The 27,231-nt window shown below is 35.6% G+C and overlaps 1 protein-coding gene across 14 annotated transcripts in view; it reads left to right on the top strand.

Annotated features, from left to right (window-relative positions):
* RALGAPA1 (Ral GTPase activating protein catalytic subunit alpha 1) overlaps positions 1-27,231 on the top strand; it is a 252,447-nt gene that overhangs the window by 156,853 nt on the left and 68,363 nt on the right. For all 14 annotated transcript variants that reach the window (XR_006602909.1, XM_045067877.1, XM_045067876.1 and 11 more), the window contains 3 exons: positions 3,078-3,942; positions 6,262-6,333; positions 21,273-21,396. Coding sequence is in view for 13 of the 14 variants with exons in the window: in XM_045067877.1 (XP_044923812.1) it covers positions 3,078-3,942; positions 6,262-6,333; positions 21,273-21,396 (1,061 nt within the window). In the remaining variant the exon portion in view is untranslated. The remainder of the gene's footprint in view (positions 1-3,077; positions 3,943-6,261; positions 6,334-21,272; positions 21,397-27,231) is intronic.

Genomic DNA, 27,231 nt, shown 5'->3' with positions numbered 1-27,231 from the left:
AAATCTGTATTATTCTCAGAGAAAAGTGGGGTTTAAGGTGTTGTGTTGTGTGATTTGTCCATGATCATAGCTCAAGCCAGAGATGAAGTCAGGAATTTGTCTCTTTTGTGATCTGCTTCTATTAAATTACATTCTTTCAGTTCTTCGGAAATGCTCTGCAAAAAAGATTTGACTGCTTAGAACAAATCAGCTATTTAACTTCACCACTCAAAAGGAAAGAAGAAGGAAAAAAAAAGAACAGAATTTTAATGTCTTTAATTATGATTTTTATTACCATTAAAAATGTGACTTAGTCTTATTTAAATGAGGTTTTAAATCGATCTGACCCTTTTATATAGTAATTTATACTAAATAATACTATTTTGAATTTACTATACAAAGAAAAAATAAATTTTGAATTCATTGTTTCCAGATGTTACAGCGATTTGCCAAAAGAAAGAGGCATTTTAACAAAAGAGAAAAATATGAAAATTAGAGTTATGGTAAAGATGGAAATAGCCCTGAACTGGGAAGCAAAAGACCAGGCTTGTTCTTCTATGGCAAAAAAAATCCCTTAACTCTTGTACTCACTTGTCCTCATGTTCAAAATGACAGATATTGGCTAGATTGTCTGTAAGGCCCCTAACAGTGTGAACATTCATTAAATTCTAAGTTATAATGAGGGAAGAGAAAGCAGACACTAGATTCAAGCCACCCCTCTGTTTCTCATCATCCAGTGACATATCTTTTTACTTGGCTTGCATATGGTCTTAAAAATGTAGGATTGAATTAAGGTTAATCATTTAGTGTTATCTAGTGTTGAATAGCTGATTTTTATTTTTTTATTTTTTTAAAGATTTTTTTTTTTTTAATTTATTTGACAGAGAGAAATCACAAGTAGTCGGAGAGGCAGGCAGAGAGAGAGAGACGGAAGCAGGCTCCCTGCTGAGCAGAGAGCCGGATGCGGGACTCGATCCCAGGACCCTGAGATCATGACCTGAGCCGAAGGCAGCGGCTTAACCCACTGAGCCACCCAGGCGCCCGAATAGCTGATTTTTAAAACTAGCCATATTTATAATTGAAAAACAACTCAGTATAATTGGAATTTAAGTAAACTGGAAAAAAATACATATGTATGTATGTAGTCACAAAACTTAATTGATAATGGAAGAAAATTAAAATTTTGGTACTCTTAACATTTCAAAATCAAAGCCCAGAGAAAACTGGTTTTTTTAGAGTTGGAATGATGGAAGAGGATGTTTTTGCTTTTAATGACACAGCTGCTGGTTTCTAGCTGATCTCTGCCTGTCGCCAAGTGTTGGTTCTGAATCTTGGGGACTGTGGCCTTAAAATATAGCACTATTCTTTTCTCTTGCTTCTTTTTAAGTATTATACAAGCAGTGCACAAGCTAATGTCCTTATAAACTTTTTTAAAAAAGAATTTGTTTATTTATTTGAGAGAGAGCAAGAGAACACAAGTGGGGGAGAAGGAGAAGCAGGCTCCCCCACACTGAGCAGGGAGCCTGACTCGAGGCTTGATCCCAGAACCCTGGGATCATGACCCAAGCTGAAAGCAGCCATTCAACCAATTGAGCCACCCAGGCGCCCCTGTCCTTACAAACTTTTAAAATAGGGTTTATTGAGATATAATTTACATAAAATAAAATGTATTCTTTTTCTATGGAATTTTACTATATATTATGTTGATGGTTACACAGTTCTGTACAGTTACCAAAATACATCACAAAGTACACTTAAAACTAAGGAATTTGTTATATGTAAATAATGCTTTGATCATCAGGATGCTCTCAAATCTATATTTATTACAGCAGGTAGGCCATAATTTTCCCAAATGATAAAAATTCTTTAGAATATAAATAGTACTCAGATAAGATCACTCTAATACTATGGTAGAACAATATGGAGACATAATCATTCTGTAATGATGTCTATAATTACATAAGACAAGGGCGCAGTGAACACACACGCACACACAGTTGTTAGTTGTGTGTACAACTAAACATCCTAACATGAACAATGAGTACTTCCTTACCAATGACAGCTCTTCCCTAGCCACCTAGATGTAAAATATGAAGATAATCATCACCAAACTGTCCCCACTTCCTGACACCACTTATTTCAGAACTGGCTTCCACATAACCCTACTTAGGATCACACTGGCAATCTTTGGCTAGTGGGCTTTGACAAGTTTTTGTCTATCTCCATGTCTTCCTTCCTCCCTTTATTCTCTCTGTGTGTTTTCTGCCTGACATCTTCCTTTTCCCCCTCCTTGAGGTCCTGACATTTCAGGCCCCTGAGTACTATATTCTTTGGGTTTTCTTTTTTTTACTCTTTGGTATGATTTTTTTTTTTTTTAAGTTACTCATGTGGATATGCTCCTTATCTATTTGCTTTCCCTAATGTGCTTAAGGAAGGAAAGAAAAATACTTCTTACATACAACTAACTGGTAAGACTAGGCCACAATGACCCAGAAGAATATCTTACTTATAAAAATATGTACATAAGTAGGCCCATAAAATTTGTTTTCCCTTAAAATAAAGTTTTTGTGGCATATATTGGCTATACCAAATCACTGTTTAAGTTGGTTGATTCCTAAATTTTAGTGAAGGATTACTTTTCTCTGAAACTTTTATATCATTGATAAACACCATAATTAAATGACATTTAAAGCATGCTGTCTCTCTGAATTTACTCATGAGATAAGAAACTTACTTGGATTTCACCAGCTTTATAATGTGTGAACTAAGTGATTTCAGGTGATTTAGAATACTTGTGATCCTTCTTTAAAATATGATTTACATATAAAGGCTTAAGCTTAAATTATGAATCCATTAGCAAAACTTTGAAAAAGGTTTTTTTTCTATATAAAAGTAACAAAACATCATCAAAGAGAGTTTTCTTTGCCCTTATTCCTGTAGTACAGAATCTAAATTGGAAATATTCATGTTTACTGTTATATTTTAAAGTGATTTTGATAATTTGAGGAAGTCTCCATTTGTTGTCTAATAATTTCATTGTTAACATAACTTCCTAGGAAGCAGCAGTATTTCCACTCACTTACATTTCTTATTTCTAGTGAAAACTCAAATGCAACAAGGATTAATCTCTATTGCTGCTCGTACTGTTATTACACATCTGGTAAATCATTTGGGCCATTACCCAATGAGTGGTGGTCCTGCTATGTTAACAAGTCAGGTGTGTGAAAATCATGACAATCATTACAGTGAAAGTACTGAACTTTCTCCTGAGCTCTTTGAGAGTCCAAATATCCAGTTTTTTGTGTTGAACAATACAACTTTAGTGTCCTGCATCCAGATCAGATCAGAAGAGAGTATACCCGGAGGAGGTTTATCTGCTGGCCTTGCATCAGCCAATTCAAATGTCAGAATCATAGTACGTGATCTCTCCGGAAAATATTCATGGGATTCTGCCATCCTGTATGGACCACCTCCTGTGAGTGGTTTGTCGGAGCCTACATCATTCATACTTTCATTGTCTCGTCAAGAGAAGCCAGAAGAGCCTCCTACATCTAATGAATGCTTAGAAGATATAACAGTAAATGATGGGATTTCCCTCCAGTTTAAAAGAGGATTTAGAGAAACTGTACCAACTTGGGATACCATAAGAGATGAAGAAGATGTTCTTGACGAGCTCTTGCAGTATTTAGGTATAACTAGTCCGGAATGCTTACAGAGAACTGGAATATCACTTAATATCCCTGCTCCACAACCTGTGTGCATTTCTGAAAAGCAGGAAAATGATGTTATTAATGCTATCCTTAAGCAGCATACAGAGGAAAAAGAATTTGTTGAGAAACACTTCAATGACTTAAACATGAAAGCTGTGGAGCAAGATGAACCAACACCTCAAAAGCCTCAGTCAGCATTTTATTATTGCAGATTGCTTCTCAGTATATTGGGAATGAATTCCTGGGACAAAAGGTAAGAATAAAAGAGAATGTTTTTTAACATTAGTCTTATTCATCTTTTGATCAAGCATTTTAGTTTCTCTTCTTTTCCTCACCAGATTTTATCTACCAGTTTGTTCTTTGTCTTTTGGACAGATATTTCTTCTTGTTTGTTTGTTTGCTTGAGACCACTGAGTTCTATCAGGATTTAAGGGAATAAAAAGATAACTCAATAATTTAACTATTAACATTTTCATAATAACTAGCAGAACTTTGTGACTTAGAAATTACAGCTCATATAATTGAAAAGAATCTTATTTTCCCAACCTTCACATAAGGTAATAGAAAAAATTGTTTTTTTCTTATCACACTTCTGACACTACATGTGTGAGTTTTCCATAGCAGGCAGTCCCAGCACTAACTGCAGTTAGTACAAAAAGAATAAGGGCTCAGATCCACAAGATGGCCCCCCACTTCAGATATGGTCGGAAATATGAAAGTCCTTATTTCCGACCAACTAGCTATAAATCAGATAACTACCTCCTCAGTTTTGATAATTAGCTATAATAGCTCATAAAACATTTATTTTCATTTAGCAGTTTATTATAAAAGGTAGTTAAAAGATAGAGATGAACAGACAGACAAAGAGGTACACAGGATGAAGGTTCCCAAGTGTAAGAGCTTCTGTTCCTGTGGAGTTAGATGCTGCTGAAAACACTGAATTGAGTTGACTAACCAGGAAGCTCTCTGGACCTCATAGTTCAGAGATTATTATGGAGGCCTCTTCACGTAGGCATGATTAATTATTAACTCAATCTCTGTCCAGTCTTCCCTCCCCATAGGGGTGGCTGGAAGTTCCAAGCTTCTAATCATGGTTTGTGCTTTTGAATGACCAAGCCCCATCCTGAAGTTATTCAGGAGCCAACCAAGCATCCCCTCATCAGAACAAAACATTCTCCTATTACCAGGGAAATTGCAAGGGATTTAGGAACTCTGTGTAAGATGTTCCTGTCACCTTCATCGCTCAAGAAATTACAAGAGTTTTAGGAGCTCTGTGTCAGGAACTGGGGCAGAGCCCAAATATGTCACATAAGCCTTGTGGGTTTTTTAGACAAACAGTAATGTGATCTTTTCTTGTTGGTATCAGAGAAGTTAACTCAAGATTTTCATCAAATCAAGAATCCTTATTTCATTTTTTAAAATTTTGTTTTCTTACATATGTTGCAAAAAACCTCTCTGAAAGCTTGCAGTTAACACAAAGTATTCATGTAAGTCGGGTAAGAGTTAAATGAAAAGGCATTAGATTTAAATCGGAAGAACTAGGTTCGAGTCATTTAACCTTTAAGCTTCAGGCTATAAGTTAAGGAAGTAACTCGCACCTCACATAATGATGAGAGTTAACTTAGATAATACACATAAAATATTAAATTGTACACTAGTGTAAAGTATCATTAAACATTTATCTTTTAAATTTCTGTGACATTAAAAGCTGTACGGATGTGAAAGACACAGCATTATTTAATGTATTGTTCTTGTTCAATTTGTAGTAGGAAGGGAACTCAGTTATCACTGGACAAATAAATCTTAATTAAATTCAGGTGAAGCACCAAAAGGGAGTTCTACTTCCTTGACTAGTGTTTATAATCTTACTTAATTTAAATCCTTCCATTTATTAGAAGGGAGTATTCTCTGCTTTATGGGGAAGACATGTCAGGAATATAGTTTGCCTTATGGTATGTCCAAATGTAGGTAATTGCCACTCATGTTAGTGCATTCTACTCTCTTTTGCTATACGATGATCCATATATTGTCTCAAGAAAAATTAAAGGTGGGAAGCTATATTTTACCACAGCAAGCATTGATTTCATGAATATAATTTGTATGTATTTAGTGTATATAGAATGTATTTGCCAACATATCTACATTGCTTCATAGTGTAAAAAATACCTTTAAGAGCACATATGTAATCCAGATGGATTACATATCCTTACTTAATGATATTTTTCATTAGGAACAACTTTTTAATATATTTTTAGGAAACTTTTGAAAAGGAACCTATAAGCTTTTATCCACTTTTCTGGATATGAGTTTCAGAAGCTCACAGCATCTGCAAGGAAAAATTGAAATGATTAATAGATAATGATCCACTAACAGAAATCTATGAGGGCCGCAGTAGAAATAGTGACACTTTCTATTTACATTTCTTTTTGGGTCTATTCGCCTTTGTTTTAGAAGTATGTTAGAGGCAAGAAAAGTGTTTAAAAGTTGCATGAGTAGAGTGGAAAGTATTTCTGGGACTGTCATGTCATTCACTGCAAAGGTGATGAAAATGTTTATAAATCTCTCTATTTAGGAGGAGCTTTCATCTCCTGAAGAAAAATGAGAAACTACTTAGAGAACTTAGAAACTTGGATTCAAGACAGTGGTAAGTTCAGATTTATAACTAGCAACTGTCAACTATTTCTACTTATGTGTGAATAATACTGCATTGTTGACTTTCTGAACAGAAACTACATTTGATTTACTTTAAATAATAAACTTTATGAAAAAAATGCAGGGCTACATTAAAATGTTTGGTATCTTTGAATAGTTTATACCATTTTATGCATTTCAGAATTCTTTCAATGGCAGAAATCTAATTGAACTTCTAAAAACGTCCTTTAGTTTCCCCATAGTTAGACATTCCAGCTATGCCCTTTTTGATTAGTTTCAGAGGTCTCAAGTGAAATGACTGGTAAATATAAGCTAGTCCATACAGAAAGTATTAATGGAGCAAAGAACATGGATATAGGTTATTAAATTGCTATAAATCTGATTTCTCATCAAGCTCTTGGATATGTACCTATTTACATGTGGGTTTTGATGTGTTATATCTTTTTATATCATTATTTTAAGGATATCTAGGTTCTTCATGTATAGTATATGAACAAGACTTCTGGGAAACCAGTAGTAGAAACTACAAAATATTAACTAGAAGCACATTGATAAAGCAATATTTTGAATGCCTGCATTTCTGAGATCTCAGATCCACAACCTACTTAATGTCCATTTCTCACTCCCTCACATCTTAGTCAGTTGGTGTTTTTATACTTTCCTCTTTCCAGTTTTTTGCTTTTTCTATTCCTACAGTTAGTTTGCCACCCACCTCTGATTTCACTTGTCCTGTTAGCAGACTCACACATTTTCAACTATAAAAATGCCATTTCTGGCATCTTCAAAACTGTTCTTCCACTTAACGTTTATATATGTGTGACTATAATCAATTCTCTCATCAGAATCATTTTTTTTCTTCAGATTTTATTTATTTTATTAAAGAGCTCATGCACGTTTGAGTTGGGAGGTGAGGAACAGAGGGAGAGAATCCCAAGCAGACTCCCCACTGAGCATGGAGCCTGATTCAGGGCTGGATCTCGGGACCCTGAGATCATGACCTGCGCCAAAACCAAGAGTCTCTCACTTAACCAACTGAGCCACACAGACACCCCTGACCCAAATCATTCTTAACATCTACCTTCTTGGTCACCTGGGTGGCTCAGTGGGTTAAAGCTTCTGCCTTTAGCTCAGGTCATGTTCCTGGGGTCCTGGGATCAAGACCCACATTGGGCTCTCTGCTCAGCAGGGAGCCTGCTTCCCCCTGTCTGCCTGCCTGCTTGTGATCTCTGTCTGTCAAATAAATAAATAAATAATCCTTAAAAAAAATACTATAAAAAAATCTACTTTTTCTACTCCTAGGCAGCAGTATATTACCAGAGAAAATGATCAAACCAGTGTGATATAGAGAGCTACAATAGATTCGTGCTTTTTTACTTCAGCAATACCTTCTCTACTGTTTGCTAATTTCTTATCCCTTGTTCACTTCTTTTTTTGTTTCTCAGAGTAATTTTTATAAACCGCTTTTTTGTTCTTTAAGCCCTTCATTATAGTCAAAAGATCATCTCTGCTCTAACCTCACTAAGGATTCAATCCAAATGTTTGGCCTCCTATATGAAAGACAGTCTGGTAGAACAATAGTTCCTAACCTTTCTTCCACCACCCATTCACATTTCAACGCAACATTAGTCATACCTCTCATCAATTAAATCCAGTGATTCTGCCAGTTGGGGGACTCATTTGAAACAAACTACCTTGCCAGCACTATTCTATAGGAATGCAAAGTAAACAAGATTATTCATTCCTTTCCTACTTCAAACAACTTCTCCTTAAAATATCCTTTCTTTAAAATTTCTATATTGAGCCATCTTTTCCTGCTTCCCTTCAGTTTCGGAAAAATCTTTTTTCCCAATCTATAGTTCTAGGATCTTCAAAAAGTTATCAGATCTTTATTTTGTATTTCTGCTTACCCCTTTACCGTAAGCACACTCTATCGAGTGCTTCTTTAAACAAAAGAAAACGAAACTATCCTCAGGATCCTTTTTTTTTTCTTTTTTAAAGATTTTATTTATTTATTTATTTGACAGAGAGAGACATAGTGAAAGAGGGAACACAAGCCAAAGGCAAACGCTTAACAACTGAGCCACCCAGGTGCCCAGTTACTGTCCTATCAAGCTTTAGTGTATCCCTTTCATATGCCTTTTTTATGAGAAAATATAGTCTTTACTCACTTCTTTTGTTTTTGTGGTTTTTAGCTTTTCTCAGAATAATCTTTTAGGGGTACCTGGGTGGCTCAATAGGTTAAGCTTCTGCTTTTGGCTCAGGTCATGATCTCAGGTCCAGGGATCCGGCCCTGCATTGGGCTCTCTGCTCAGCAAGGGGCTTGCTTCCCCTTCTCTCTCTGCCTGCCTCTCTGCCTACTTGTAACCTTTCTCTCTGTCAAATAAATAAATAAAATCTTAAAAAAAAAAAAGAATAATCTTTTAAAAATGTTTAGTTTCTCTAGTTATTATAGAAAATGTACAGTAGAAAAATAAGTCATATATTTATAACACTATCCTTAACATTTGTTTATGTATTTTCAGTCTTTTTTTTAATATACATACGATTTTTTTGTTTTAAAAAACTAAAATCATAGTAATATGTATATAGTAAGTTATGTTTTAAAAAGGACTTTATCGTGTTGTAAGCATTTTGATATTTTTCAAAAATAATTTTTTATGGTGCCAAGTTCTGTGATTATTGGACTTTTAAGTTGTTTTTAATATCTTGCCCTAGGATAAATTCCTAGAAATGGAATTATTACATAAGAGCATAAGAGCTTATTTCAGACCATACATATTGCAGAATTACTTTTCACTAAGTACTAATTTCTAATCCTACCAACATTGTGTAAGAACACTAATACAACTTCAACCTGAGCAACACAAGGTATTGGTCACATTTTCTAAATCTTTCCTAGCTTGAGAGGCAGATAATGGTATCTCTTTATTGTTTTTTACTACTAGTGAAGTTATTATCTTTCATTGTAAGAAATTTCATTGGAAGAAATTTTAATCTTTTTGAAATTCCCTCTTAGTGTCTTTTTTTTTTTTTATTTAAAAGGAAATTTTTCTTAATTGCAAGAGCTCTCCTACATATGTGGGTATCTAAGGATTAACTTTTGTATTTAATATGGGAGTTTTCCCAGTTGCTCGGCTTTCAGTTTTCAACAACTTCATATTGTTTAGCATACAGCTTTTTCTTTTCTTTTTTTTTTCAATTTAATTTTATTTTTTTCAGTGTTCCAAGATTCATTGTTGCCATACGTGCCCTCCTTAACACCCATCACCAGGCTCACTGATCCCCCACCCCCACTCCCTTCCAAAACCCTCAGTTTGTTCCTCAGAGTCCACAGTCTCTCATGGTTTTCATTTTTATGTAATTTTATTTCTCAGTCTTCTTTCTTTGTTTTTTGTTTTTTTTTTTTTTCAGTTTCTTATTGTGCTTAGAGAATTCTGTCTTGAAATTAGTTTAAATGTCCTACTGTATTTCCTTCTGGATTCATAATTAGTTGGTAGAAATGGTAATTATTTTACATTTAATTCTTTATTTCTTCTGGAATACATTTCAGTTTATGGAATAAGAAATGGAACTGGCTTGAGTATTAGAGAATAGCCTGTTTCTCTGATTTGTTGAATAATTCATACCTTTCTCATTGATTTGATGTTTCCTTTATCAGATATTAACCTGTTTATTTCAGAGCTATCTTTTCATTTCTACTGAGTTGTCTATCAATTTTGTACAGATGTTAGTATTTATTAGCTTTGTAACTTAGTATCTGATAGAAGCAGTCTTCTTCCTCACCCTATTCATACATATTCTTCTTTCTTAGATATTTTCACTTGTTTATATTTCACTTTCATTTAGATATTTTCACTTGTTTGTTCTTCTGGATACATGTTAGAATTATGTTGTTGTTTTCCAGAAGAAAAATCGCATTGATATTTTTGGGTTTTTTTTTGTTTTGTTTTTAAAGATTTTATTTATTTATTTGACAGAGAGAAATCACAGGTAAGCAGAGAGGCAGGCAGAGAGAGGAGTAAGCAGGCTCCTCATGGAGCAGAGAGCCTGATGCGGGGCTTGATCCCAGGACCCTGGGATCATGACCTGAGCCGAAAGCAGAGGCTTTAACCCACTGAGCCACCCAGCTGCCCCGATATTTTGGTTTTGAATTACAATAAAACTTTGATATGGAGAGAATAGAAGTACATTTGCTATCATCATTCTTCCCATTCATAATCATGGTGTGTTTTTCATTTATTCTGTGACCCAGAGATTGCTTTTAGGGTTATTTTATTGTAATGATGCTATTCTAAATAGAATTGTTTTTCCTGTTATATTTTGCTATCCAAATACTTTAGTGCATTCTCTTTTTTTAAAAAACATTTTAGGGCTCCTGGGTGGCTCAGTGGGTTGAGCCGCTGCCTTTGGCTCAGGTCATGATCTCAGGGTCCTGGGATCGAGTCCCGCATTGGGCTCTCTGCTCAGCAGGGAGCCTGCTTCCTCCTCTCTCTTCCTGCCTCTCTGCCTACTTGTGATCCCTCTCTGTCAAATAAATAAGTAAAATCTTTAAAAATAAAAAAATAAAAATAAATAAAATAAAAAACATTTTAGAGTTGTCTATTTGGTTCTGTTTAGGAGTGTAATTATCTTACAAATAATCTCTTTTCTAAAAGTTATGCCTATTTTTGCTTATTTCATATTTTATTGCATTGACTAGAACTTGCACTACAGTGTTAGTTATTGTAAGAGTAGACATCCCATTACTAGAGTCTTTTTCAGCATCTATTCAAATTTTCATACAGTTTTGCTTTCTTAACTATTGATGTATATTGTACATAGTATCACTAGATTGCTAATATTAAATAATGCTTGGAATAACGTTTGATTTCCTGTTGTGTTAAATTTACTAGGCTTTCCTTTTGAATTAGGGTATAGCCCATTTCTAAGCATATTCTCTATTTATTTAATTTTTTACTCATTCTTCTTATGTTTAGAATTAAGATTATAGCCAGCTCCATGAAATGAATTTTATATATTGTTTGAAAATTTGGAATAACTAGTAAAATTTCTAATTCTTTCAGTTTGTTTCATCATTATTAGCCTCTGGATTTTCTTTTAGCTCTTTTCAACTTAAGTGTTTTTTGCTTTTACAAAACTCCCTTTCATTGAGATTTTCAAATGCATGCTAATAGGATTAGTACATATACACATATCATAATTCTGCTATATTCCTTTTCTCATTTTAGTTTAGTGGGATTTTTTTGCTCTTTTTAAAAAATTAATTAATTTATATATTCCCAAATCATCCCTTAAAGGTTTTTTCCCCCTAGCTTTATTGAGATAGAATTGATATACAACATTATGATAGTTTATGGTTTAAAATAATGATTTATAAATAGATATATTATAAAATGAATTACTACAATAAACTTAGTTAACACATTCATCACCTCACGTTTAGAATTTTTCATGTGATGAGAACTTTAAAAATCTCTCTTAGCAACCTTTAAATATGATATAGTACTGTTAATTATAGTTACCATGCTATTCTTCACCTCTCCAGAACTTATCTCACAGGTGGAAGTTGATACCCTTTGACCACCTTCACCCATTTTGCCCATTTCCCTAGCCCCCACCCCTGAAATCAGTCTGTTCTCTGTTTCTCTGAGTTCAGCTTTTTCATATTCCACATATAAGTAAGAACATACAGTACTTGTCTTTCTCTGACTTATTTCACTTAGCATAATGCCTTCAAGTTTCATCCAAGTTGTCACAAATGGCAGGATGAATTTCCTTCTTTTGTTACGGCTGCATTCCATTGTATAGTTGGCCCTGGAACAACACAGGAGTTAGGGGCACCAACTCCACCCCATACCCATGCAGTTCAGTATCTGCATATAACTTTTGACTTCCTAAAAACTTAACCAACAATAGCCTACTCTTGACCAGAAGCCTTACTGATAATATAAAGTCAATTAACATATTTTTTATGTTATATGTGTTATATATTGTATTCTTAAAGTAAGAATAATGTTACTGAGAAAAATCATAAGAGAAAATACATTCACAGTGTAGTACTATACTGTATTTATTGAAAACAAAATTTGTTTATAAATAGACCCATGCAGTTCAAACCCCTGTTGTTTGAGGGTCAGCTGTACATGTATATGACATTTTCTTGATCCATTCATCTTTTGATGGACACAGGTTATTTCATACCTTGGCTATTACAAGTAATGCTGCAGTGAACATGGGGATGCAGATACCTCTTCAGGGTAGTGATTTTATTTTCTTTGGGTATGTATCCAGAAGTGGGATTGCTGGATCATCTAGTCATTCTGTTTTTAATTTTTTAAGGAACCTCCATACTGTTTCCCATAAAAGCTGCATCAATTTACATTCCCACCAATAGTTTACAACAAGGGTTGTCTTTTCTGTGTATCCTCACCACTTGTTATCTCTTGTCTTTTTGATAATAGCCATTCTAACAGGTATAAGGTAATATTTCATTGTGGTTTTAAATTTAATTTCCCTAATGATTAGTGATGCTGAGCATCTTTTAATGTATGTGTCGGTCATTTGAATATCCTCTTTGGGAGAATGTCTTTGGGTCCTTGCCCATTTTTTTTTTTAGGTCTTCTTTTCTTTTTTTACCCATTTTTAATCAGACTATTTGTCCTATTGCTGTTGAGTTTTATGAGGTTTTTAATATTTTGGAGATTTGGTTGGGAAGTTTTTGATTACTGCTTCCATCTACCTACATGTTATTGGTCTGTTTCGATTTTCTGAGTTTTTATAAGTAAGTCTTTGTGCGTTGTACAATTCTAGGAACTCATGCATTTCTTTTAGGTTGTCCACTTATTTGGTAAATAGTTGTTCATTGTAGTCTCATGGTCATTTGCATTTCTTTGGTATCAGTTGTAACATCTTTTCATTTATAATAATATTTATTTGGGTCCTTTTTTGTTGTGGTTAGTCTAGCGGAAGGTTTGTTAATCTTGTTTATATTTTCAAAGAACCAGCTCTTCATCTTTTCCATTTTCCTTTCTTTTTTTTTTTTTTCTAAAGATTTTATTTATTTATTTGACAGAGAGAGATCACAAGTAGGCAGAGAGGCAGGCAGAGAGAGAGAGAGAGAAGGAAGCAGACTCCCTGCTGAGCAGAGAGCCCAATGCGGGACTCGATCCCAGGACCCTGAGATCATGACCTGAGCTGAAGGCAGCGGCTTAACCCACTGAGCCACCCAGGCGCCCACCATTTTCCTTTCTTTATTTCATTTGTTTCTGCTCTAATTTTTTTCCCAAAAGATTTTATTTATTTATTTGACAGAGATCACAAGTAGACTGAGAGAGGCAGGCGGGGCGGGGGTGGGAAGCAGGCTCCCTGCTGAGCAGAGAACCCTACGCAGGGCTCGATCCCAGGACCCTGGGATCATAAACTGAGCTGGAAGGCAGAGGCTTTAACCCACTGAGCCACCCCGGCACCCCTCTGCTCTAATTTTTATTGTTTCCTTTCTTCTGTTAACTTCAGGCTTAGTTTATTCTTTTTCTAGTTCCTTTAGGTGTAAGTAAAGTAGGTTGTTTATTTGAGATACTTTTTTTTCTTGTGTGTATTTATCACTCTAAGCTCTCCTCTTGGAACTGCTTTTGCTACATTCCATAAGCTATGGTTTATTACATTTCCTTTTTTGTCTGTCTCAAGATATTTTTTAATTTTTTAATTTCCCTGTTGATTTCTTCTTTGACCCATTGGTTGTTCAGGAGTGTGTCATTTAGTTTCCATGTATTTATGAATTTTCCAGCTTTCCTGCTGCTCATTGATTTCTAGTTTAATTCCTTTGTAGTTGGAAAAGATAGGTGATATAATTTCTGTCTTCTTGAATTTGTTGAGACTCGTGTGTTTTAGCACATGATCTATCCTAGAAAATGTTACATGTGCACTTGAGATGAATGTGTATTTTGCTGCTATTGGACAGAATGTTCTATATATATGTTAAGTCCATTTGATCTGTAGTATTGTTCAAATTCACTTTATTTGATTTCCTATCTGGATGATCTGTCCCTTGTTGAGAGTGAGGTATTAATGTCCCCAGCTATTACTGTATTTCTGTGTATTTCCCTTTTCTTTTAGTACTTGGTTTATATATTTAGGTGCTCCAATGCTGGGTGCATAAATATTTATAATTGTTGTATCTTTTTTTTTTTTTTTAAGATTTTATTATTTGAGAGAGAGTGAGAGCAAGCATGAGAAGGGTTGGGGCCAGAGGGAAAAGCAGACTCCCCATTGAGAAGGAAGCCCAATGGGGAGCTTGATCCCAGGATCCGGAGATCATGTCCTGAGCCGAAGGCAGTCACTTAACCAACTAAGCCTCCCAGGCTCCCCTATAATTGTTATATCTTCTTGATGGATTGACCCCTTTATCTTTATGGTAGTTACATTGTCTTTTTTTTTTTTTTTTTACCATTTTTAACTCAGTCTATTTTGTCTGACACAAATATAGCTACCTTTGTTTTCTCTTATTTACAGTTTGCTTAAAATATTATTTTCTGTACCTTCAATTCTTATTCTCTGTGTGTGCTTAAAGCTAAAATGGGTCTCCTGTAAGGAGCATATCATTTGGATCTCATTTTTTGGTCCATTCAGCCATTCTGTGTCTTTTGATTAAAGAACTTAATCTGTTTACATTTTAAGTAATTGTTGAGAGATTAAAAACTTACAACTGCCATTTTTTCATTGTTTTCTGTTTTGTAGATCCTTTTTGCTTTCTCTCTTAGTATCTTCATTTGAGATTTAAAGACTTTTTGCAGTAGTATGTTTGAGTCCTTTATCATAGTGTTTTGTTTATGGGCTGCGGATTTTTTCCTTTGTGGTTAGCACTAGAGGGATACATAAAATATGTTATATTTATAACATTTTAAGCTGATTACAACTTGATAGATAGCATACAGAAACTTTATACTTTTACCTCTTCCTCACATTTTAGGTTATGGTATTTCTCCAATAACAAATTGTTATGTTTATGGTTATTTTAAAAACATTTATTTCCTAACTTTTAAACTAGAGTTATAATTATGCATCACCATCACAGTGGGCTTTTCTGTCTTGATGTAAATAATATACTTAATTTTTTAAAAGACACAGTTTCTCGTTTATTCTACTTTGTTTTCTAACTCATTAATTTTTGTCTATTATTTATTTATAAACTTTATATTTTTTTTCTTCTAGAATTGAATGCTTCTGTCTTACTTTTATTCTTTATTTTTTAACAATGAAATGGTCTTAGGCTATAAAATTTTTCAGAGTATAGCTCCTGTCCATTTTTTTAGTCTCAGCTTAAAGATGATTTTTTCTGAAATCCTTTCCCTAAACTACCTCTCTTTACCTTCCTCCTCAGTCTATGTGTGGATCTTCCATGTGCTTTCACAGAGTCCTGTAACACTTCCCTGTCATAACATTTTATCACTATGTATTATTATTATTCTTATTCCTTCCAGAATAATTATAATAACTCTCTAAATAATCTGTGAGTTCTCATATCCTAACTCTTCCCCATGATAATTTATCTTTGGTACTAGATGGGCATGTCCTTCAGGGCAGGAATCATAACTCTTTTGCTCTCTTGCTCACCATATGTTCCAGACCTCAGTGCTCTACTGAAACTATTCTTCTGAAGGTTAGTACCTTGACCATCAAGTCTAAAGTTTTCTCAATGCTTAATCTATACACATAACTTTGATTCCTCTAATTAACTAAATGTAGTTAATAAGCAATTTAAAAGATTACAGCAGTTTTAGATTTACAAAATAATTAATTGCAAAGTACAGAGAGTTCCCACGTACCCTTTTCCTCCTACACATACTTTTTTCTGTCTCTTGTATCAGTTTGATAACATCTGCTAAAATTGGTCAAACAGTTCTGATACATTAACTGAAATCCATAGTTTACCTTAGAGTTTATTCTCAGTGTTGTACATGGTGTATGTTTCAACAAATGTAAAGTAACAGATTATCTACCATTACAGTATCCTATAGAATAGTTCACTGCCCTAAAAATCCCTTGAGTATTATATCCCCTAATTTAATACTGCTGTCTGTTCTCTAAAATGTTCTTCTCCCCCCTGGCTTCTGTAACACTACAGTTCCCTCATTCAACTCCTAATTCTGGAATTACTCCAAGTTTGTCTTTATTGGCTTATCTTTTACCTCGGAACCCCCTAACATAGTTATTCCTCTCAATGGGATATCCCAATTCTCAATCCCGTTCTTTCCATGTACTTCTGTCTGTCAGTTCTCTGTCATGATTGTGCTTCTGCGTATTACAAAATTTCACCTGCCTCCTTATTTCCATTTCCAGGTCACCAATTTGTTCCCAAATCAGATCCTCCTCATAATTTTCTTGACTATGTTTAGAAATATCATTTCAGTCACGAAACTTGACCATTTCCTTTCTCTTGTCCTTAGATTTTTGTAACTGTTGCACCAGTTCTTATTATCCCTTCTTCTGTCTTTGCTTTTCTTGCACCCAACCCCTTGACTCATGTCTTTACAACTTTAAAGAGACTGTTAGAAAAGGCAAGAGATGAAGTCTATCAGCACCATTTTTCCAACAGCATTTGCTCACTTGGCATCTCTGTCACATTTTGGAAATTCTTGCAGTATTTCACACCTTTTCATTATATTCGTTATGGTGATCTATTATCACTGGTTATGACTTGCTGAAAACTCAAATGATGGTTAGCATTTTCTAGCAAAAAGTGGTTTTTAAATTAAGGTATGTGCTTTTTTTAGACATAATGCTATTGCACACCTAATAAACTATAGTGAAGTATACACATAACTTTTATAAACCCTTTATTGCTGTATTCACTTTATTATAGCCTAGAACTAAACCTGCAGTATTTTTGAGGTATGCTTATACTTTTCTGATGGACTAGAGAGGAAAAATAAAAAGTGATGTTGTTTATACTCTTACCTCCCTGGACCATTTATAGATCCTTTATTTTCTTCAACTAGATTAATTGATGCCTGTTCCTCTTGGTTGAAACACCAGATTTTCTAATTTCAAATCAAAATTTGTATTATTCTTTCTTTTTCTTTTCTTTCTTTCTTTTTTTTTTTTTTTTAAAGATTTTATTTATTTGACAGAGAGAGACATAGCGAGAGAGGGAACATTAGCAGGGGGAGTGGGAGAGGGAGAAGCAGGCTTCCCACTAAGTGGAGAGCCCGATCTGGGGCTTGAGCCTAGGTCCCCAGGATCATGACCTGAGCTGAAGGCAGATGTATAACAGACTGAGCCACCCAGGTGCCCCTGTATTATTATTTCTATCACAGTGTATATGCCGGGATTCAGAAGTCTTATAACTTAGTAGACTTCAGCTTGAATTTTCCAATCGTAAACTCATAATATTTTGCCAGTTCTATACATACTCTTACCTGGTTACATGTAAGTTGCATGTTTGTTAATTTTATGGCTTTTTTTTCTGGTATCTTTCTTTAGTTACTCATTATTATACATATTAAGTTAATGGCAATATACCAAACAGTTTGGCAGCAGTAGTTAGGTAAATAGAAAAATAAAAGGGAATGGTGAAAGATTAAAATTTGACATGAAGGGCAGCTGAGTTCTGCTTTTACAAATTGTAGGAAGGTTATAGATAATATAAAGGTGATTTCTCTTTTACTTTTGCATTGTAAATGTTAGGACCAATTTAATGTTAAAATCTGTTTAACTATTAGGGCCTGCTTAGCCAGAGCAACTCCATATTGCCTAGGTAGCTATGTTGTTGTTTACATCCACGGACTTCATTCCGGGTATAAATGCCCCCGTAGTTCCTGGTATGGTTCCGGGTATCAATTCCGGGAGTAAACGCCTTAACAATAGAAGCCACGTACCTTGGGTCTCCGGTTATGCCCTATAAAACCAACCTGTGAGATCAGGAGGGGGTTGCTCTCTTCGGAGGCAGCCCTGGCCAGTCAGTCTGACTTCTAATGCTTGGAATAGAATAAAGCTTCATATAACTTTCACTTTGTCTCAATCTTATTCAAACCCCTGGCTGGTTAGTCTAACTTCTAATGCTTGGCATAGAATAAGGCTTTGCATAACCTTCATTCTGTCTCAGTCTAATTCCTTTGATAATGGACCCCAACAGTAAAGATTTATGTCCTATTTTTTTCCTACATGGCACATACCTTTCTTCCTGCTTTTAGATTTATGTAGTACTAGGTGAACATTTCTATTTAAGTCTTAACCAATTTTATAAATTGTGATTTATGAGTTCTAATCGATAGCCCTATGCCTGAAAAAATTTTTTTGAAATAATTCAAGAATTACTTGGATTGTGAAACAGAAACAGAGTAAGAACACTGAGAAGTTCCCTTTCTGCCATGATCAAAATTTACATGTAGTGGATCATGCTTCCAAGTTAAATTCCTAACAGTTTTCTTGTGATATACGTCTTCCTTTTTTTTTTTTTTTTTGAGATGTACTTCTTATACCACACATTTTGTTCATTTTAAAAGTATACATGTTTTTAGTATATTTACAGGGTTGTGCAGCTGTCATAACAACCTGATTTTAGAACATTTTAGTTCCTTCAAAAAGAATCCGTTACCCATTACTAGTAACTCCCCATTACTGCCAACCATCCTCTTCCCCCACTCCCCAGCTGTGGACAAAGTTAATCTACCTTCTATTTCTATAGATGTGCCTGTACTAGACATTTCATATAAAAGGCATCAAACAATATATGGTGTTTTGTGGCAGGCTTCTTAGCATAGTGTTTTCAGAGTTCATCCATACTGCAGTGTGTCTCAACACTTCATTCTTTCTTATACTGAGTAATATTCCAGTGTATGGGTATTTTGTTTATACATCCATCAGTTGATGGACATTTGGGTTGGTTTTACTTTTTTGATATTATGGATAATGCTGCTGTGAACATTCATGTACAGTTTTTTGCCATGGATACTAGATTTATAAACTTTCTTATAAGACTTTATATTTTTAAACCTTACATTAAGATCTAATGTCCTTTTTGTTTGTTGTTTTTGGTGTGAGGTAGGAAGTTGCAAGGTAACAGTCCACCTTCTTTATTTTGCTTGTACATATCCAGTTGCCCCAGCACTATTTGTTGAAAAGATGCTTCTTTTGCCATTGAGTTGTTATGGTATCCTTGTCAGAAAAGCAGTAGATGACAAATATAAAGGTTTATTTCTAGATCAAAGATTCTGTTCCATATACATGTGTTTGTCACTTCTTATCACACTACCACAGTGCATTGATTGCTGCGGCTTTGTAGCAAGTTTTAAATTTGGGAATTATGAATCCTACAACTTTGTCTTCTTTTTCAAGATAGTTATGGATATTCTGGATCTTTTGTATCTTTCTATGAATTTCCTAGAGTAACACCCTCACTCGATAAGTGAACAGTTAGGGAAGGATTGGCAGTTCTTCATCTTAGCTTTCATCTACTGGTATGTGACCTCTAGCCTATTGGTAAGCTAGAGTGGGGAAAATTGGCACAGACTCAGCCTTTTGCACCTAGAGCTTCCATTGTAAGAGAGAGAGCTGGATGAGTTAAGGGAGATGTAGTTCTCTCAGTCACAGCTGCCTGGAATAGATCATGTGTAGCATGGATCTCAGGAAGATGAGAAACACAGCCAGCAGCCTTCTTCTCTCAGGATGAAACCATATTCCCAGTCCTGGAACTGGAGGAGTGAGGGAACCCTTATCTTGATCTGAGTAGAATGCCCATGGTAAAGGTATAATGCAGAAGTAAAAGGGTGAGGTAAGGGAGCAGTCATGGCTCAGATGCCAAAAACTCATTTTGTTCTTACTAGATTTGGTAGGTTTTCTTGAATAAATGTTTTTCCATTTGCTATATGCCCTTAGGATAATATGCAGAGAATTTAAATGATTTTATAGAAATTATTTTCACCACTTAAATTGTTTTGCTTGAGAAAGACTCCACTGAGATACTTATTTTGTAATTCTGGAAGGCACACCCCAATTTTATTTTATTATTTAGGTTAGATTATCCTAACAATACAATGAATATACCAAAAGTTGCCTAAGTGTTCCCACCATAAAGTGAAATATTGCCATTAGTGAAAGTAGCTAATAATCTTTGTTCCTGATTTTAAGTTGCTGATGTTGAAACCTGCAATCATGACCTTACAAATTCCTCAAGATAGGAAAATCTGGTTATCTGACTAACTTTTTAAAATAATTTCAGTTCTTACTTGTTGGATCTGTTTTTTTTGTTTGCTTCCTAATTTCTACATATTATAGTAGTGAAAACATTACCTCTGGTCATAAAGTTCATTAGCTTTGTTAAATCATCCTAGACCAAATGTAGTGTGCGCTAGTTAACTTGGAAAGCCAAATGTCATACGAGAAATTTGTTTTTATTATTTTTTAATTTGAAAGAATGTAAAAAGAAAATGTCTAAGAGCTTTTCACTTATTCCATATGATTCTGTAATATTTGTGTATAAATTTCTTATTCTGCCCTTTGAAGAAATAGATCATTTATCAGTCATCTGTATACTACTACTTAGTTTTATTTCTAAAATACATGCATTTAACTCTGGGATTTTAGCCACATTGTACAACAGATAATTCCTCAGATGCTTCATGTATTCACATGTCTTTCCTCTCTTTCTCCTTTTCATTTGTCAGACTCACTTGCCTTCACCCAACTCAGTGTTACTGTCTCCTTTAAGTGTCTCTCTGTTTCTCCAGTCTAAAGTAATCACACCTTTCTTTCGTTCTACTGGCAAGTTTATAACTTTTCTAATTTTTACTTATAATTACATACCTTCATCAGTAGATTACAAGATTTAATTCATTTTCATCTTTTTATTGCTACATACTTTGTACATTGGACTTAATTATTGGGTGAATGAATAAATTAATGATTAAATGAATGGTGTTATCTTTTGTTTTACAGTCGAGAGACCCACAAGATCGCAGTATTTTATGTTGCTGAAGGACAAGAAGACAAACATTCCATTCTCACCAATACAGGAGGAAGTCAAGCATATGAAGATTTTGTAGCTGGCCTTGGTTGGGAGGTATTGTCTTTAAATAATACCAGATATCATTGTATTTTTATTTGGAAGCAATGGTTTCTTATTTCTTTCTAGCTTATTTATTTATTTATTTATTTATTATGTTAGCACCATACAGTACATCATTAGTTTTTGATGTAATATTCCATGATTCATTGTTTGCATATAACATGCAGTGCTCCATGCAATATGTGCCCTCCTTAATACCCATCACTGGGCTAACCCATTCCCCCACCCTCTCCCCTCTAAAACCCTCAGTTTGTCTCTCAGAGTCCACAGTCTCTCATGGTTCATCTCCCCCTCCGATTTACTCCTCCTTCATTTTTCCCTTTCTTCTTCTAATGTCTTCCATGCTATTCCTGTGTTCCACAAATAAGTGAAACCATGTGATAATTGACTTTCTCTGCTTATTTCACTTAGCATAATCTCCTCCAGCCCCATCCATGTTGATGCAGAAGCTATGTATTCATCCTTTCTGATGGCTGAGTAATACTCCATTGTATACATGGGCCACATCTTCTTTATCCCTTTGTCTGTCGAAGGGCATCTTGGCTCTTTCCACAGTTTGGCTATTGTGGACATTGCTGCTATGAACATTGGGGTGCATATGGCCCTTCTTTCATTACATCTGTATCTTTGGGGTAAATATCCAGTAGTGTAATTGCTGGATCATAGGGCAACTCTATTTTTAATTTTTTCAGGCATCTCCACACTGTTTTCCAAAGTGGCTGTATCAACTTACATTCCCACCAACGGTGTAGGAGGGTTTCCTTGTCTCCACAGCCTCTCCAGCATTTGTTGTTTCTTGCCTTGTCAGTCTTTGCCATTCTAACTGGTGTAAGGTGGTATCTCAGTGTGGTTTTGATTTGAATTTCCCTGATGGCAATGATGAACATTTTTTCATGTGTCTGCTAGCCATATGTATGTCTTCTTTGGAGAAGTGTCTGTTCATGTCTTCTGCCCATTTTTTGACTTGATAATTTGTTTTTTGGGTGTTGAGTTTGAGAAGTTCTTTATAGATCATGGATATCAGCCCAAGGTCAAAGAGGTTGCTGCCTGTGTTCTCCTCTAGGATTTTGATCAATTTCTATCTCACATTGAGGTCTTTAATCCATTTAGAGTTTATCTTTATGTATGATGAAAGCAAATGGCCAAGTTTCATTCTTCTGTATATAGCTGTCCAATTTTCCCGGCATCATCTATTGAGGAGACTGCCTGTTTTCCATTGGATATTTTTTCCTGCTTTGTCAAAGACTATTTTACCGTAGAGTTGAGGGTCCATATCTGGGCTCTCTTTTGTTCCCTTGATCTATGTGTCTGTTTTTGTGCCAGTACCATGCTGTCTTGTGATCACAGCTTTGTAATATAGCTTGAAATCAGGCAACATGACGCCCCCAGTTTTGATTTTCTTTTTCAACATTTCCTTGGCGATTCAGGGTCTTTTCTGGCTCCATACAAAGTATAGGATTATGTGTTCCTGCACTTTGAAAAATGCCAGTGGTATTTTGATTGGGATGGTGTTGGAAGTACAGATTGCTCTGAGCAGCATAGTCATTTTTAAAATGTTTGTTCTTCCAATCCATGAGCATGGGATGTTTTTCCATCTCTTTGTGTCTTCTTTGATTTCTTTCATGAGTGTTCTGTAGTTCCTAGAGTATAGATCTGTACCTTTTTGGATAGGTTTATTCCAAGGTATCTTAAGGTTTTCAGTGCTATCGTAAATGGAATTGATTCTCTAATTTCTCTTTCTGCAGTTTCATTGTTAGTGTATAAGAAAGCAACTGATTTCTGTGCACTGATTTTTGTATCCTGCCACATTACTGAATTGTTGTATGAATTCTAGTAATTTGGGGGTGGAGTCTTTTGGGTTTTCCATGTAATGTATCATGTCATCTGTGAAGAGAGAGATTTTGACTTCTTCTTTGCCAATCTTAATACCTTTTATTTCTTTTTTGTTTTCTGATTGCTGTTGCTGAGACTTCTAGTACTAAGTTGAACAATAATGGTGAGAATGGGCATCTGTGTTGTGTTCGTGATCTTTAGGGAAAGGCTCTCAGCTTTCCCCCATTGAGAATGATATTCACTGGATTTTTCATAAGTGGATTTTATTAAATTGAGGCATGCTTCCTCTATCCCTATACTCTGAAGAGTTTTAATCAGGAAAGGATGCTGTATTTTGTCAAATGCTTTTTCTGCATCAATTGAGAGGGCCATATGGTTCTTCTTTCTTTTTTTATTAATGTGTTCTATCACATTGGTTGATTTGCGAATGAGAACCACCCTTGCATCCCCAGGATAAATCCCACCTAGTTGTGGTGGATAATCCTTTTAATGTACTATTTGGTCCTGTTAGCTAGAATCTTGTTGAAAAATTTGGCATCCACACCCATCAGGGATATTGGTCTGAAATTCTTTTTGGTGGGGTCTTTGCATGCTTTTGAGATCAAGGTAATGCTGGCCTCATAGAGTCTGGAACTGTTCCTTCTCTTTTTGTTTTTTGAAACAGCTTCAGGAGAATATGTATTATTTCTTCTTTGAATGTTTGGTAGGATTCCCCAGGGAGTCTGTCAGTTCTTGGACTCTTGTTTTTTGGGAGGTTTTTGATCACTGCTTCGATCTCGTTACTGGTTATCTATCTATTCAGGGTGACAGTTTCTTCCTATTACAGTCTTGGGAGTTTATACATTTCTAGGAGTGCAACCATTTCTTCTTCGTTGCTCGACTTATTGGCATATAGCTGTTGATAATAATTTCTAATTACTGTTTCTATTTCCATGATGTTAGTGTTGATCTCTCCCCTTTCATTCATAATTTTATTAATTTGCGTTCTTTCTCTTTTCTTTCGGATAAATCTGGCCAGTGGTTTATCGATCTTATTCATTCTTTCAAGAACCAGCTTCTAGTTTCGTTGATGTGTTCTACTGTATTTCTGGTTTCTAATTCATTGATCTCTGCTCTAATCTTAATTATTTCCTTTCTCATGTGTGGTTTAGGCCTAATTTGTTGTTGATCCTCCAGTTCGTTAAGGTGTAAAGATAGTATGTGTATTTGGGATTTTTCTGGGGTTTTTTTTTTTGTTTGGTTGGTTGGGTTTCTTTTTTAGCAAGGCTTGGATGGCTATGTATTTCCCCCTTAAGACTGCCTTTGCCATATCCGATAGGTTTTGGACTGATGTGTTTTCGTTCTCATTGGTTTCTGTGAATAGTTTAAGTTCTTCTTTGATTTCCTGGTTGGCCCAAACATTCTTGAGCAGGATGGTCTTTAGCTTCCAAGTGTTTGAATTTCTTCCAAACTTTTTCTTGTGATTAAGTTCCAGTTTCAAAACACTGTGATCTGAGAATATGCAAGGAATAATCTCAGTCTTTTGGTATTGGTTGAGACCTGATTTGTGACCCAGTATGTGGTCTCTTCTGGAGAAAGTTCCATGTACACTTGAGAAGAATGAGTATTCTGTTGTTTTATGATAGAATATTCTGTATATATCTATGAGATCCATCTGGTCCAGTGTATCATTGAAAGCTCTTGTTTCTTTGTTGATTTTCTGCTTAGATGATCTTTCTGGTGCTGAGAGTGCAGTGTTAAGATCTCCTACAATTAAGGTATTATTATCAATATGTCTATTTTGGTTAACAGTTGGCTTATGTAGTTGGCTGCTCCCATATTGGGGGCATAGATATTTACAATTGTTAGATCTTGTTGGATAGATTCTTTAAGAATGATAGAGTGTCTTTCTATATCTCTGACTATAGTCTTTAGCTTAAAATCTAATTTGTCTGATAGGAGAATTGGTTCCCCAGCTTTTTTTTGCAGTCTGTTGGCATGGAAAGATGGTTCTCCATTTCTTCACTTTCAGTCTGGATGGATGTATCTTTAGGTTCAAAATGAGTTTCATGTAAACAGCATATGGATGAGTCCTGTCTTTTTATCCATTCTGCAGCCCTGTGCCATTTTATGGGAGCATTTAGGCCTTTCACATTGAGAGGGATTATTGAAAGGTAAGATTTTATTGTTATTATGTTGCCTGGGAGGTCCTTGTTTCTACAGATTGTCTGTGTAAATTTCTGTTCTATATCACCCTTGGGGTCTTTTTCCTTTTATAGAACCCCCCTTTTATATTTCTTGAAGGCTGGCTTAGTGGTCATATATTCTTTCAGTTTTTGCCAATCTTGGAAGCTGTTTATCTCTCCATCCATTCTAAATGACAGCCTTGCCAGATAAAGTATTCTTGGCTGCAAGTTCTTCTCATCAATACCCTGAATATGTCTTGCCAGCCCTTTCTCATTTGCCAGGTCTTTGTGGACAAGTCTGACGTTATTCTGATGTTTCTCCCTCTATGTAAGGAATCTCTTCCCACTAACTGCCCTTATGATGGTGTCCTTGGTTTTAAGATTTGTGAGTTTTATTACTACGTGCCTAGGCGTTGGTTTATTCTCCTTGGTCTTGGGAGGTGTTCTCTCTGCCTCTAGGACACAAATGCTTGTTTCATTCCCCAGATTAGGGAAATTCTCAGGATTTACTCAAATATTTCTTCTAGTCTTCTCTCTCTCCACCTTCTCAGGAATCCCAATAGTCTGACATTGTTTTCATGGATTCTAAGCTGTTTGTTCCAGACCTCCTCCTGATCCTTCTTTTCTACCAGTTTGTCTTCTAGATCACTAATTCATTCTTCTGTCTCATTTACCATAGCTGTTAGAGTATCTAGATTAGATTGGGTCTCATTGTTATCATTTTTAAGTTCTGCCAGATCCACTCTCACTTTTGCCTTTAGAGAATATATGTTGCCATTAATAATTTTCTCCAACCTGGCTATTATCTGCATAACTATTATCCTGAAGTTTATTTCTGACGTCTTGTTTATATCTATATCCATTAGTTCTATGGTAGAGGTCACAGTCTCTGAATTTTCCTCTGTTGGGGGTTCCTCCACTTAGTTATTCTGTTGAGGGGTAGTTGAAGGAATGTACCTACTGCAAATTATTGCCCACAACCCAAGCAAGATAACACCTGTGTTATAGGGACCTTATGGTTGTTGGCCTATTGTTCTCTTAGCCTGTCTTCTTGGGGAAGGGCCTGCTGGGCTATTACTCAGGCAACCCTATTTGGACGGAGTTGCCTTGTCCCCCTTTGGTGGGGGATAGGCTCAATGCAAACCAGTTTTGGGGGGCTTTTGTTCCATTGTGGCTTTCCCTGGCAGCTTTCTGTGTCTGTTCCAAGTGTCAGAGCAGAAGTGACCATATCCAAACTTGTGTCTCAGAACAGAGAGACCGCAGCCTGTTTTTCTGTAAACATTCCAACCACATTGCCTCCATTTTTGTCTGTGCTGCTAAAAACTGCAACATCCTTGGTTGTGTGCCTCACACCAGTATTCCCAGCCCTCACTTCCAAGTCTAGGCATGCATGTCTCTGCCCTTTGTGCAACCACCAGTTTTGTCAGTTCGCCCACACACACCCCGCAGCTCCAGGTTTCAGTCTGGGGTCTGCCCTCAAGTCTCTCCCGATGCTCCAGGTCTTCAAATCTCTGCCCAGTCCCCAGCGCAGGAGGGTTTTGTGCTCTAGTGGTGCAAGATCCTGGAGGCTCCCTCCCCCTTCCATTTAACTTCCAATAGCTGCCTGCAGAATCACAACTCCCCGTTTCACACCACAAAATCAACTATAGGAGATATTCTTTTGAGAGAGATTTGGACATATTCTTACATCTCTGGCTGATTTCATAGGTGCTCAGAGTGGTCTGGTAGATATCCAGCTCAATTCAGGGGACCTGTTGAAATAGGGTTCCTTACTCTTCTGCCATCTTATTTTAGCTTATTTTAGAAGAAATTACTTTAGGAGACTCAACAA

Source organism: Mustela putorius, unplaced genomic scaffold, assembly GCF_011764305.1.
Source record: "Mustela putorius furo isolate JIRA1106 unplaced genomic scaffold, ASM1176430v1.1 tig00003898_pilon_pilon_pilon, whole genome shotgun sequence".
In the NCBI taxonomy this organism is placed as follows: Eukaryota; Metazoa; Chordata; class Mammalia; order Carnivora; family Mustelidae; genus Mustela; species Mustela putorius.
The sequence above is the reverse complement of the archived record's forward strand: the minus strand, read 5'-3'. Positions and strand labels throughout refer to the sequence as shown.